General features: G+C 44.6%; 1 protein-coding gene across 1 annotated transcript in view; it reads right to left on the reverse strand.

The window, feature by feature from the left end:
- The window catches only part of LOC308094995 (uncharacterized protein), a 793,896-nt gene that overhangs the window by 538,187 nt on the left and 239,799 nt on the right, over window positions 1-15,910 (reverse strand). Inside the window, exons 20-22 of the mRNA XM_080441835.1 lie at window positions 13,142-13,255; window positions 12,300-12,413; window positions 11,459-11,572 (exon numbers count right to left, since the gene is read on the reverse strand). Coding sequence (XP_080297961.1) covers window positions 11,459-11,572; window positions 12,300-12,413; window positions 13,142-13,255 — 342 coding nt within the window. The remainder of the gene's footprint in view (window positions 1-11,458; window positions 11,573-12,299; window positions 12,414-13,141; window positions 13,256-15,910) is intronic.

Raw genomic sequence — 15,910 nt, forward strand, 5'->3', positions numbered from 1 at the left:
ATGGAGTGGAGCACATCCCTATTGATACAGATAATAAGCCAGTAGGCTAGAGTATATTAAACAATACAAATCAAAATGGAAATGCGGTGCGTGGAGGGGGGGGGCACCACACAGCAAGGTTTGTTGTGTAGAACCTCAATGTTCCTCACATCCACATGATGAGGTGTAACAAACTCCGGCTTTTCCTCTCTTCCATGCGCTAGCAGGATGTGATTCTACATCAGCCTTCCTTGGCCATGGGAAAAGAGTGCATGGGCAGCTTTGGAGGCAACACTGGATCTCACAGTACCACCTGATTATGTGGATGTGAGGATGCCTCACCAACAATGAGGGGTCCAGATGACAACATATAAGCACAATGGATAGGTAGATACCTTTATTGATCGCACAGGGGAATTTCAGTCACCCAGAGGCAGCACAGCAGTCAGAGTTACAAAATTACAGATACAGAGTAAGGAATGTATACAGCAATACAAAGGTAAGACATAACAATAAGATGCACCATCACTAAAGAACAAAAGTATACACCTGTACAAACTATCCTGCACCATGCAGAAAAATAGCAATAACACCAGGTTACAGTGTCCTGTCAAACCGCGCAACCAGTACAATCACTGCAATGCAAAGAAAAGTGACAAAGTGTCCACAGTGCAATCAGTACAATAACTATCTAAGTGTAATTAGAGGTCAGAGTCCTTGGTACATCTTTTATTCCAAGTTATATGACCGGGAGCAGTATGGGTTAGCGCCCCCAGCCTGTGTCTTCCGTGAGGAAGAGGCCCAACAAACCCACGGTGAGGCCTTTAGGAGGGCCATTCAAGCAAACCGGCCCAAGGAACCATCACGCCAGAAGGAAATGTTTGGATCGGGGTGTTGCAGCGGATCTGGTGCAGCGTATCTGGTGCAGCGTATCTGGTACAGTGCTCAGGTCCTGGACCTGGTGAGACGAAGGAGGAGCCCGGCCAGGAGGCCACCCACAGAGCCTAGTCCCTCCACGTGCCAGAGCCTCCTCGAGTTCCGGCAGAGTAGTTCCGAAGAAGCGGACTGAGTGGCCCTGTCTTTCCCTATAGGACTGACCGTGGGTCCTGGGACGTAAGTTGGGGCTTGATCAACCCCGGCTGGGTCACCTGGGCGAGGGTGTATGTTGCGAGACCCGAAACACCCTATGACCCCAGGCTACAACACTGATGATACGTCCCAGGTGCATCCATGTGATGTATTCTTTATAGACAGTTGACCTGGCAGAGCGACCAACATGTGTCTCGTTGTAAATCCTCATAGCTACCTGCACAAAAGACATGCCAAGTCTCAAACAGTTCCATCCGGGGTAGGTGAATCTACCCCGGGATGCCCCACTATATCCTTGTGAAGGGAGAGGGACGTGTTTGCCATGATGGCGTCCAGCCTCCTCACTGTACGCACCTTAGCCACCCCCTCCAGTGAGGTCCCCACGACGGAGCCCACCTTCCTCACCAGCCATTTACAGCATCCTGTTGCACACGCCAAAACATCTGAGTCTTCTCAGGAAGAACAGCCTGCTCCTACATTAGAGTATGTCAGACCAGTCCAACAACCTGTTCAGGTGCACTCCTAGAAACTTGTAGTTGGCTACAATCTCCACCACCTCAGCATTTATGGTGCTGGGACCGGCGGTACCCTCTTGGTCGTGCCATAGTCCACCACCATCATCCTTGGTCTTGCTAAGGATGGCCGGAGGCGGTTTGCCTCGCTCCAGTCCACAAAGTCCTTCGCCATGCTATCGTGCTCAACAGTGTTGTCACCTGAGATGCAGCTGACCAACGCAGTGTCATCTGAGAACTTCTGTAGGGGCCATGTCTTGGAGTTGATCGGAAGTCAGATGTGTATAGGGTGAACAGGAAAGGTGACAGCACTGTGCCCTGGGGACAGCCGTGTTGTTCACCAGCACCTCCGACTGACAACCCTGCAGTCTCACATACTGCGGTCTGCCCGAGAGGTAGTCTGTGATCCATGCCACCAAGCCGTGGTCCACATCATCAACGCAAGCTTCTCAGCAAGCAGTTGTGGCTGGATAGTGTTGAAGTAAAAACACATGATTCTGACTGTGTTGCCCAGGGTGTCAAAGTGTGTGAATACCCTGTTTAGCATGTAGATGATGGCATCATCAAATGTCCGCCTGGTATGCAAACTGAAGGGGGTTGAGGTATTCACTCACCATCGGTCTCAGTTGATTCAGTACCAGACGCTCAAAGGTCTTCATGCTCTTTGATGTCAGATCCACTGGCCTGTAGTCACAAGGTGCAACTTTTCTTAGGCACCGGGACAATGCAGGAAGATTGCCACAGTTGCGGCACCCCCCCCGCCCGTCCGTCCGTCCGTCTTCAGAGAGAGGCATATCGTTTGGATCAGCGGTTCTGGAGAACCGGATCTCCATATATGCCTATACTATACTGATACGCCCAGCCCACGTATGCACGTACAGAGTTTGTGTGCATTAATTGTAAGATTGTTTCAAATACTCCTATCTATATCAATAGGAATGTGCTGCACTCCATTGTTCTATCTTTCAAATACATTATATGTGTAACATACAAAGGTTGCTTATTAAGGTTGTTCCTAAAAGTGTTCTGGGTGAAAATGTTGAATACCCTTTTGGGGATAGTGTTGATATTGTTAATAAGGAAATTAGAGTGCTCTAGATGGATGCAATCAGAAAATCGGAGCATTTCATATGTTTCTAATGCTTAAAAAACATAAAATAGTCACTAAGTTTGCCAAAACTGTCAAAAGTTTACGTTTTCACATAGCCGCCATCTTGGAAATATGTAAATTAGGGTTCCAGACACACCCAATCGTAATGATAAGCATTCCAATGTGTTTGCAATGGTCAAAAAACAAGGAAGGCTGATGTAGTATCACATCCTGCTAGCGCATGGAAGAGAGGAAAAGCCGGAGTTTGTTACACCTCATCATGTGGATGTGAGGAACATTGAGGTTCTACACAACAAACCTTGTTGTGTGGTGCCCCCCCCTCCACGCACCGCATTTCCATTTTTATTTGTATTGTTTAATATACTCTAGCCTACTGGCTTATTATCTGTATCAATAGGGATGTGCTCCACTCCATTTTTCTATTGTTTCATTCAAATTGTATGTGTAACATACATAGGTTGCTTTTTTTAGGTTGTTGATAGTGGTCATATTGGTAATAAGCTAATTAGAGTGCTCTAGATAGATTTAATCATTAATCGGAGCATTCCAATGTGTTTCTAATGCTTTAAAAAAAACATAAAATCGACACCAAGTTTGCCAAAAGTGTCAAAGGTTAAGTTATAACTCGTTTTCACGTAGCCACCATCTTGGAAATATGCATATTAGGGTTTCAGACACACCCAATCGTAATGATAAGCATTCCAATGTGTTTGCAATGGTCAAAAAACATGAAATAGACACCAAGTTTGTATTTGTAGCTCATCTGGTTCAAAAGTTACAGCCAAAACCGTTTTACATGGCGGCCATTTTGGATTTGGCCGCTATGGCGACCCCAAAGGTCGCCCGCTCGGGTGCCCTAGCTAAATCATTAGTGCATGCCCTTGGCTACATCTGGGCCAAATTTGGTGCATTTAAGACTGATTAGCGCGAAAATATCCCTAAGGCCCGGGACTATTGCTGAAATATTGTCCATATAGGTGATTATGCTAATAAAAGCTAAATACGCTAATTCTGAAAATTGCTCAACATATCCTAGTTAGCATCCGGCAGTTTCTACATGCTGGGGACCCATACTCAACATTTCTAACATAAAACCTTGGTGTACTCAACATTTCCGGGTTCACAATGGGGCTCTATGGGCTGGCAAGTAGACTAGACACTACAATGGCTTTGTGCGTTGGACCATGAGCCGTGTTGCCAGCCTTGGCGAGAAATAAGCAACCGCAGTCCGCAGGTCTATGAAAACAAAAAGAAGCAACTATAAGGCCACATGAGCACTTCAAACTACTAACTAGAGCTTTCATATCTTGCTTGGGAACCAGGCGCGTATCGTCATTTCCATGAGAGACGCGAGACGCGAGACAGCGTCTGACAGCTGCTCCTCCAAAACCGACCACCTTTTAAATATCTTTTACCCTTACTTTTTGATGTCATGTTAGTCTGCTGCTATTATACGCACTTATTTTAGTAGTATAAATGACCTACGCGGTCGGATGTACAGATTATCATTTCTGTCTTTTTCTCACGGCCTGCCTCGTTCTGGAAGGCTACCGGCGTTAGCCATGCCGGTTTAGTTTGACAGCTAGCCTACAGGCGCTGGCTGACAGCTAGCCTGTCAGCCATCCAGCACAGCACCGCAGGGATCCTTACAACCCCGCCAGCGAGGAGAAATCACCGAAACATACAGGCAACCTCAACGCATTAGGCCCAGTCTCTGGGCCTTGCCGGTGAGTTTCGTTCTGGTTGGGACCTGATGTGCCATATATGCTTTGTGTCTACTCTTCGTTGTGGGCTACCGTGGTGTAGCCCTCGCGGGTACGTTTCCTGAACTGCTTCACTGTCTGACTGCCTACGCCCCTACCTGTCATCAACTCCCGACTGTGCATTACTGTTACACCCTTTACTGGCCATAGCTTTTTCTTTTTCCCCAGCACAATCACCACCATGCCTCCACTTACCGGATCATCCAACTGCGTTGACTGCCATCGCCTATCCCAACGAATAGCTGAACTGGAGGGCAGGATCACAATTCTACACAAAATTAAAGATGACGAGCTTTTCTTCGACTCCCTGGTTCCCGAGGCCGTCTCCCCAGCCCTTGAAATGGACTCGACTGACCCCGATGTGATCGTTGGCCCCGCCGTGCCATCACAAACAACGGCCGACCTGGACGTTACTGTCCCCGCTCCACGAGACCACTGGGCCCGCACGGGAGCTAAGCCCAAAGCCCGACCCCTGTCTTGCTCCACTCCCGGTCCATGGTCAGTTGTCCAAACAAAAAAAGGGAAACAATCATACTCCTGTCGCAACAAATCGGGTCTTGTTCCCCCGATCACCACCAGCAACAGCTATGTTTTGCTGGGCGAGCAGGTTTTCCCCACGCTCCCTGAGCAAATCTCTCCCCCTGTCCCTGATGAAATAGCCTCTCCACTCGCTCCGGTCATCGTTCACCGCCCTGAGGAGCACCCTCCATCCCCGCACCTCGGCTCCTTGCTGGCTCCTGCGCCGACACGGACCACCAGCGGGACGGGGGTTAAGCCTACTTCTGTTCGGCGTAAAATGCTGATGTCTGCCGTAAATAGACAGTCCGGGGGTCTCCCCCCGCTCCATCCACCAAATGCACCCCCCCCGGCCCCACCAATCAGTCCTCACGCCGAGCCGTCTGTCCCCCCCTGCTCCAGCATAGAGGCTCTGGCGTCACCTGTATCCTCTCAGCCCCCCCGGCCACTTTTCAACCCAACCACTCTGCTCATTGGTGACAGTGTGATTAAACGGGTCCGATACTTTAATGCATCCACGGTTTGCCTTCCTGGTGCCACGGTAAATTCACTATCCAAAGCTCTCCAAGATCTGTTTCCGTCCCTTCCACCTTCCATCAAATGCATCATAGTACACGTTGGGACTAACGACACTGCTCGTCGCCAATCGGAGATGCTAAAAGAAAGTTTTTTACACCTCATCGATCTCCTACGAAGCTGTGGAGTCTCGTTCCTCCTCTCTGGGCCCATCGCAACCTTTGGTCGTAGCGATGAACAATTCAGCCGCCTCGTCAGTTTGAATGCTTGGCTCCAACACACCTGCAGTTCTTTCGATATCGGCTACATCGACAACTTTAATTTATTTTGGGAACGTCCCTCTTTCTTTCACAGAGACGGTCTACACCCGAGTAGACGAGGAAGCCACGCTCTGGCGAATAATATTGCTGTTGGCCGCCTCCTCCTCGCACCCTATCTAACCACAACAACAACACTGCCCACTCCGGATGGGTCCCCCACTGATTGACGTCCCCCCGGTCCCGGCTTCAACAGTTCCGCCCTCTCACACAGCCTATTTTCCAACGGGCTCGGACCTATACTTTCACTCAAGTTAATGTCCATTCCAACCCAGCCTGTCCCTATTTCTGACTCCATATCCCCCCCCTCCACATCACCCCCCCGCCCCCTTAATAATATGCCATTCCCTATTTCAATAATAATCAGTAATAGACACTTCAACTCGCCATCTGCACCCAGCCATCACACCAGACGCGGTGTTGAACACGCCCACCTGCGCTATTTGCGCCGTGCTGTGCCTGTGTCCTCTCCAAGCATTAATACAACCCTCAATATGGTCTTATTAAATATCCATTCGCTTAGAAATAAAACTTTTATTATGAAAGACTTTTTTACCTCCCACAATTTGGACCTTATGTTCCTAACAGAAACCTGGCTTGACCCTGGTGAGTGTACAGCATTTTTTGAACTTCTCCCTGCTGACTGCACTTTTTTCAGTTCCCCTCGTACTACTGGCTCTGGTGGGGGTCTAGCATCAGTGTTCAAGTCCAATTTACACTGCCAACTGATCCAGGATTCCACCAGCTACTCTAGTTTTGAGCTCCAACAGTTTCAGTTGAATCTGTCCTCACCTGTATTCTGTGCAGTGATCTACCGCCCCCCACAGTTTAACGCAGCTTTTATTCAGGATTTTGGCAATTTTCTATCCATAATTATGATTAATTATGACTATGTTTTAATTTCGGGTGATCTGAATGTGCACGCATGCTGCCCGTCTAAGCCACTAGTCAAGGACTTTTTTAACCTTTTAGACTCTTTTAACCTAACTCAGTCAGTGGCCGGCCCAACGCATGATCTGGGCCATACTTTAGACCTGATTATTTCCCATGGACTATCCATCTCTGTCAGTGATATCTGCTCTTCAATTAGGATATCAGACCATTTCCCAATTTTATTTTCGGTCTCAGTCCCCTGTTTTCCACTCAAACCCTGTGCCCCTGCTCGCCGTCAGCGTGTCATAACTTCCACAACTGCCTCCCAGTTTTCCCTCAATTTTAACCATTCTCCCCCTTACTCTTCCGACAGCACTCATAACGCTGAGGAATTATATCGCCTCTTTGTTGTCACATGCTCCTCAATATTGGATTCCGTTGCTCCTTTTAAATCAAAGACAAAAAGCACTAAAGCACTTTCAGAGCCCTGGCTCAATAGCTCCACTCGCTCTCTCAGATGCGCCTGCCGGCGTGCTGAGAGAAGATGCAAGAAGGATAGGCTTCATATCTCGGTTGAAATCCTACGTGGCTGTCTCTTTGACTACCAGAATGCAGTCAAATTGGCCAAGACCAACTATATTTCTGCACTAATCTCCAAAAATAGCCATAAACCCCAGGTTCTTTTTAATGTTCTCAACTCCATCATCAATCCCCGTGAGCCCTCTCCTGTTGTGCCTTCACTCGCCCTTTGTGAAGATTTTCTCACCTTTTTCACTGCTAAAATCACCACCCTCAGGTCAGCTCACACCCCTACTGCCTTTACGCCCCCCCCCCCTTATCTCCTCCTATTGCCACCTTCAGCCAATTTGACCCTGTTTCTCTAGCCCAACTCGCCGAAGTCATCTCGCACCTGCGCCCTACAAATAGCCCCGCTGATAGTATTCCCTCCAGTCTCCTCAAGGACGCGTTTGACACTGTTGGCCCGAGTATCTTGTTGCTCTTCAATACCTGCCTCTGCACAGGCTCAGTCCCAGCTGCTTTCAAACAAGCCGTGGTGCAGCCTCTCCTCAAAAAGGCTACTTTAGACCCCCTCTCCCTTTCCAATTTTAGGCCAATATCACAACTCCCGTTTCTTTCCAAAGCCCTGGAAAAGGTAGTCTACCTCCAACTGCAAGCTTTTTTAACCACTCATGGCATTCATGATACATTTCAGTCCGGCTTCAGACCTGGACATAGTACAGAAACTGCACTCCTAAGAGTCCTCAATGACATACGCCTTATCACAGATATAGGCTGCCCTGCAGCCCTGGTACTCCTCGATCTGTCAGCTGCTTTCGACACAGTGGATCACCGGATCCTGCTATCTAGATTGGAGCACCACGTTGGCATTTCTGGTACTGCCCTACTATGGTTCAGGTCTTACCTTACCGACCGTAGTTTTAAAGTTAGACTAGGCGATTTTAACTCTAGTGTGGCCCCTCTAACCTGCGGCGTCCCTCAGGGTTCCATCCTTGGTCCCATCCTCTTTCTGCTCTATATGCTCCCATTAGGCTCACTCATTAAGCAACACAATCTATCATTTCATTTCTATGCAGATGATATTCAGCTCTATTTACCGTTAAATATGACCAGCACTGACCCCGCCCAGCCACTGTTAAAATGCCTCTCTGATATAAAATCCTGGATGAACACAAACTTTCTCACTCTGAACGAAAGCAAGACCGAAGTCATCATCTTCGACAATAACCCTAGCTCACCCATCACCCCACTCGGCCCCATCAGTGATAATATCCGTTCCTCAGTTAAGAGCCTTGGTGTCACCTTCGACAATAAACTCAAATTCAACAAGCATATTAGCTCCGTGGTCAAGGCTAGCTTTTTTCAGCTTAGGCTTCTAGCCAGGGCAAAGGCCTATCTACCCCGTATCGACCTCGAGCGAGTCGTCCACGCGTTTATTTTAACTAGATTAGACTACTGTAATGCTCTCTATGTAGGCATTGATCAGTCCGCTATCCGGCGTCTTCAGCTTGTGCAAAATGCCGCCGCCCGCCTCCTCACCAACACCAATAGGCGGGACCATATCACCCCAGTCCTCGCCTCCCTCCACTGGCTCCCTGTCCACTTCAGAATTGATTTTAAGATTTTAGTGTTTGTTTTTAAAGCCCAAAATGACCTGTCTCCTCCATATCTAGCTCAATTGATCATTCCTTACGCCCCAACAAGAGCCCTGAGATCGGCCAATCAGTCTCTCCTGGTTGTGCCTGACACACACTTCAGGACCAGAGGAGCTCGTGCGTTCGCCGTGGCCGGTCCCAATCTCTGGAACGCCCTGCCTCTCCATGTTCGCACTGCTCGGTCTTTGACGGCCTTCAAGTCCCTACTAAAGACTCATTTTTACTCTATTGCTTTTAATTCTATTTAATTCATTGCCTGTCTATGCTACTATGCTCTGTACTGTGAAGCACTTTGGTTCGACCTGTCGATGTAAATGTGCTATATAAATAAAGTTTGATTTGATTTGATATCCCCTAAATATTTCAGCCCGGCTCGACTAATAATTGACAAATTAGACCCAACCCAGCCCGTCAGTCATTTTTTTAAAGAAGCCTTATTTCTCATTAAATCTTGGTAATTCGTTAAGAACAGGAGTCATTCTACCCTATTCCAACAGTCTATATTTTATTAAAAAAACAGCTTGGAGCAAATAGGGCTATATAAATATATACACTGCCCCATAACCATTTTAAAAATGATTATGGTTATTCTATGAAATATATGTTTCATAGAATAACCGTAATCATTTTTGCAATGGAGAAATCACATCCAATGTTACCTTCTACTGGCCGCTGCCTGTGCTATCATTTGAAGAAATAATCCAACATTTACTTTGAGGTGAAAAAGACATGAAGAAAGCTCTGAAGATCCATTATTTATGTCATGTTATGGTTTAAACTTTAAAGGGGGCTCTCTGCTGCTGCGTCATGACAAGACAGTGATTGATTTGACCTAGCCTACTTTTGCGTTGCGCTGCCCTGTTGATTAATTATTTGGCATCAGCTGTGTAAAAATATATAACTATTTTAAATGGGTTTCATATACTCTTGGGGATCTGACTAATATGACAAGCTTATTGTGAACACAATACGCTACAAATTAATTAATATATGAATTTATTTGGATGTAAAAAAAACGTAGACCCGGCCCAGCCGGTGCCGACGGGCCGGGTCGGGTCCCGTTGGGTTTGGGCTAAAATCTTAAGCGCTTACATTTTTTATAAGATGATGGATCATCTATAGTGTGATTTTCATTTTGGCTGCCTTCTCGTTAAACCCATGTTGCGGGTGAATATTATATTATATATTATATATATTATATTATTATTATACTCCCCACGTAAACGCTACGTTCATGACCCCCCAAAATAACCATATTTGAACTGGGGACCCCCCCATTTTGTTTGACTCGGTTCCACAGATAAATATTGTGAAAATAGCAGATCTACAAGCTCGCCAGGCGTTGGGTGCTCCATTGTGGTCTCGACCCACAGGTTGAGAACCACTGCATTAAAAGCTCCAAGCAAGTTACATGTCTAGTATGTTGTTGACCACGTAATGTAATGTTTTTGGTTTGTTAGGCTACTCCGTGGCGCGCGCGCGCCTCATGCTGTCCAAAATAACAGATCTATAAGCTGTTGACAGACATGACGCAGCGCCGTTTATAGCTTGTATGTCTGTTATTTTGGGTAGGTAGGCGACGCACATACGCATCGCAGCAATGTGTCTGGGTTTGAGAGGCTTTGATTGATGTAAACTTAAAGTTTAGCTCTGTTCGGGATTACTGAACAAAGGTGGATGATGAAAGATAACGGGGACAATATGGATGTAAGTTAACTTTAACTGCGTCACTTCAGAGGGAACTATGGAGCAACTTCAGAGATGTTTACACACCCCTGGAATCCATTAGAATGGTGGAAATAGAACGATAACAGCCAACGTGAGTTACATAGGCTATAGACCTTTCCTAAAACTGTCCAATTTATTATACCCATGTGCTACTGTTTGTCTGTGTACCACATAGGAGCGTTGTCGCAACATGATGTAATTAATTATTTGGGAGCAGCCGGTGTGTACCAATAGTATACATATTTTAAATGGCTTTCATATACTATTCTGGATCTGACTAATATGACAAGCTTATTGTGAACACAATAGGCTACAAATTAATATAAAAATGTGTTTGGATAAAATAAAAATAAAGAAGGAAAACAAGCCCAGTGTGGCTTATAATAATCAGACCAGGCAACAGTGCAGACAGGTAGATAGGCTAGAGCATATATTGGATCGGGGATGACGGCTAGCGCAGTCTTCTCTTAAAGGCAATGGCTTCTGGCACGGTGATTGGTTTTATCATTGTAACGCCCAAACCACACCTATGCATAATGTAACGGGTAGCTCAGGTGTTTGGCGGGTCAGGGGGGTGCCATAGAATACCGAATTTTGCGGGGAAACGCCTCTTGCCTAGTCCGAAATCCGTAATTAGTGGTTTGTTCAAATTTCACCCTGAATAGAGCCCTCCATACCCCAGCCTAGATCCAGAGCAAATGTCAGGCATGATTATCCTCTAGTGTGAACGGTTCAAAGATCCAATCTTAAGCCTCCTGATCTGCTCACAGACATGCGAGGCCATCAAGACAATTTTCAAACATGGTTGATATTTATCTGGATCGCTACAGTCCGTTATGCTTTATATTGTTGTGTATATTGTATAGGAGGATTCACATACTCTGTGTGTGGAGGTCCAGGTTCATTACTGAAGTTCAGAGGCTCTCTTCTAGACCAGTCACTCTTCAAAGACACACAGCTGGGTGTTGGAGACTCTGGTCTCTGGTACGGACTCCTGGAATCATATAAATGATTCTATAAATATCATGTGAATTCAATTTGTTCAATATTTGTTATTGTTAGTCCCATTTTACACCGAAAATAGCTGATCTACAAGCGCAACACCTCACAGCGCAATGTGTTGTGAGCCTGTAGATCAGCTATTTTCTGTTATTAGTTATGATTTGTACGACTTCATTTACAAACCGAACACACACAGTATAACTTACAATCTATAGATAAACTTTGACGAGGGAGGATATAACGTTAATTATAGAAACATTTATATAATTTGTGTGTGACTCCCGTGTTCGCAAATCATATACATGTTTCTATAATATCATGTGATATATATCCTTTATATCCACACATGTTGGGGCTAAACAACAACTTGAAGGATAAATATAGGTCTGATAATGATGTACCATGCATGTTAGAATCATGGATACTTTACATTATTCCCCATATTTTCCTTTTAATACAAACTATACTACATATTCCTCCTGGGTGGGGACGTGAGGGGGTGTCCGCCCACTTAGCACCCCTAGTTCCCACGGCTATGGTCATTGTTTTAAAATCTCGTAGTATGTGCATGTTCAAGATAATCCTATAAAATAATCTAATAAGATTCTCCTGTAGTGTGTGATGCTACCAGAATTCCAAATTGCTCAAGATTTTAAAAACCCTGTAGTGTGAGTGCAGATTTATAGTGTTGTGTATATTGTATAGGAAGATTCACATACTTTGTGTGTGGAGGTCGAGGTTCATTACTGAAGTCAGGAACTCCTCCTTTAGACCAGTCACTCTTCAAAGACACACAGCTGGGTGTTGGAGACTCTGGTCTCTGGTACGGACTCCTGGAATCATATAAATGATTCTATAAATATCATGTGAATTCAATTTGTTCAATATTTGTTATTGTTAGTCCCATTTTACACCGAAAAAAGCTGATCTACAAGCGCAACACCTCACAGCGCAATGTGTTGTGAGCCTGTAGATCAGCTATTTTCGGTTATTAGTTATGATTTGTACGACTTCATTTACAAACTGAACACACACAGTATAACTTACAATCTATAGAGAAACTTTGACGAGGGAGGATATAACGTTAATTATAGAAACATTTATATAATTTGTGTGTGACTCCCGTGTTCGCAAATCATTATACATGTTTCTATAATATCATGTGATATATATCCTTTATATCCACACATTTTGGGGCTAAACAACAACTTGAAGGATAAATATAGGTCTGATAATGATGTACCATGCATGTTAGAATCATGGATACTTTACATTATTCCCCATATTTTCCTTTTAATACAAACTATACTACATATTCCTCCTGGGTGGGGACGTGAGGGGGTGTCCGCCCACTTAGCACCCCTAGTTCCCACGGCTATGGTCATTGTTTTAAAATCTCGTAGTATGTGCATGTTCAAGATAATCCTATAAAATAATCTAATAAGATTCTCCTGTAGTGTGTGATGCTACCAGAATTCCAAATTGCTCAAGATTTTAAAAACCCTGTAGTGTGAGTGCAGCTTTATAGTGTTGTGTATATTGTATAGGAAGATTCACATACTCTGTGTGTGGAGGTCCAGGTTCATTACTGAAGTTAGGAGGGTCAAGTTTAGACCAGTCACTCTTCATAGACACACAGCTGGGTGTTGGAGACTCTGGTCTGTGGTACAGACTTCTGGAATCATATCAATGATTATATAATTATCATGTGAATTCAATTTGTTCAATATTTGTTATTGTTAGTCCCATTTTATATCTACATGGATTAAAGTTCTCAGTCGCCACAGCTGATTTCAGTCATTTGGAAGCATGTCGCGCACCAAAAATAGCTTATCTACAAGCTCAACAACACGTCTTCAATGTGTTTTGAGCCTGTAGATCAGCTATTTTCAGTTATTAGTTATGATTTGTACGACTTCATTTACAAACTGAACACACACATAGTATAACTTACAATCTATAGAGAAACTTTGACGAGGGAGGATATAACGTTAATAGATCCTATGTCTACTTCTTGAATTTGCATTGGCATTGAGATCCACAGAGGGGGGGCATTCCCGGCTCTATTCTGTGCCAGTTTTCCCAGCCGCAACGCTACCCTTAACCTGTTAAATCCGGATAATGGAGCTGCGCCGCCCCAATAGGTTATTCTAGCACCTGCTCTACCCGTCACCATTATGCCGACGCCGTTATTTGCGCATGGAGGTGTGCCCGTAGGCGTGTTGTTGCTATATCCCCCACATTGACATTCTCAACCCACACATGGGTACGGCTTGGGGAGGGGGGATAGTGGATTCTAAAAGCACCCGCTGGTTTATAAAATCACCCGTCAAGTGCACACAGACACTACAATGGCTTTGTGCGTTGGACCATGAGCCGTGTTGCCAGCCTTGGCGAGAAATAAGCAACCGCAGTCCGCAGGTCTATGAAAACAAAAAGAAGCAACTATAAGGCCACATGAGCACTTCAAACTACTAACTAGAGCTTTCATATCCCCTAAATATTTCAGCCCGGCTCGACTAATAATTGACAAATTAGACCCAGCCCAGCCCGTCAGTCATTTTTTTAAAGAAGCCTTATTTCTCATTAAATCTTGGTAATTCGTTAAGAACAGGAGTCATTCTACCCTATTCCAACAGTCTATATTTTATTTAAAAAACAGCTTGGAGCAAATAGGGCTATATAAATATATACACTGCCCCATAACCATTTTAAAAATGATTATGGTTATTCTATGAAATATATGTTTCATAGAATAACCGTAATCATTTTTGCAATGGAGAAATCACATCCAATGTTACCTTCTACTGGCCGCTGCCTGTGCTATCATTTGAAGAAATAATCCAACATTTACTTTGCGGTGAAAAAGACTCTGAAGATCCATTATTTATGTCATGTTATGGTTTAAACTTTAAAGGGGGCTCTCTGCTGCTGCGTCATGACAAGACAGTGATTGATTTGACCTAGCCTACTTTTGCGTTGCGCTGCCCTGTTGATTAATTATTTGGCATCAGCTGTGTAAAAATATGTAACTATTTTAAATGGCTTTCATATACTCTTGGGGATCTGACTAATATGACAAGCTTATTGTGAACACAATACGCTACAAATTAATTAATATATGAATTTATTTGGATGTAAAAAAAACGTAGACCCGGCCCAGCCGGTGCCGACGGGCCGGGTCGGGTCCCGTTGGGTTTGGGCTAAAATCTTAAGCGCTTACATTTTTTTATAAGATGATGGATCATCTATAGTGTGATTTTCATTTTGGCTGCTGTCTCGTTAAACCCATGTTGCGGGTGAATATTATATTATATATTATATATATTATATTATTATTATATTCCCCACGTAAACGCTACGTTCATGACCCCCCAAAATAACCATATTTGAACTGGGGACCCCCCCATTTTGTTTGACTCGGTTCCACAGATAAATATTGTGAAAATAGCAGATCTACAAGCTCGCCAGGCGTTGGGTGCTCCATTGTGGTCTCGACCCACAGGTTGAGAACCACTGCATTAAAAGCTCCAAGCAAGTTACATGTCTAGTATGTTGTTGACCACGTAATGTAATGTTTTTGGTTTGTTAGGCTACTCCGTGGCGCGCGCGCGCCTCATGCTGTCCAAAATAACAGATCTATAAGCTGTTGACAGACATGACGCAGCGCCGTTTATAGCTTGTATGTCTGTTATTTTGGGTAGGTAGGCGACGCACATACGCATCGCAGCAATGTGTCTGGGTTTGAGAGGCTTTGATTGATGTAAACTTAAAGTTTAGCTCTGTTCGGGATTACTGAACAAAGGTGGATGATGAAAGATAACGGGGACAATATGGATGTAAGTTAACTTTAACTGCGTCACTTCAGAGGGAACTATGGAGCAACTTCAGAGATGTTTACACACCCCTGGAATCCATTAGAATGGTGGAAATAGAACGATAACAGCCAACGTGAGTTACATAGGCTATAGACCTTTCCTAAAACTGTCCAATTTATTATACCCATGTGCTACTGTTTGTCTGTGTACCACATAGGAGCGTTGTCGCAACATGATGTAATTAATTATTTGGGAGCAGCCGGTGTGTACCAATAGTATACATATTTTAAATGGCTTTCAAATACTATTCCGGATCTGACTAATATGACAAGCTTATTGTGAACACAATAGGCTACAAATTAATATAAAAATGTATTTGGATAAAATAAAAATAAAGAAGGAAAACAAGCCCAGTGTGGCTTATAATAATCAGACCAGGCAACAGTGCAGACAGGTAGATAGGCTAGAGCATATATTGGATCGGGGATGACGGCTAGCGCAGTCTTCTCTTA

The sequence above is a fragment of the Gymnoscopelus braueri genome, assembly GCF_963280865.1.
Source record: "Gymnoscopelus braueri genome assembly, chromosome: 11".
Taxonomy (NCBI): Eukaryota; Metazoa; Chordata; class Actinopteri; order Myctophiformes; family Myctophidae; genus Gymnoscopelus; species Gymnoscopelus braueri.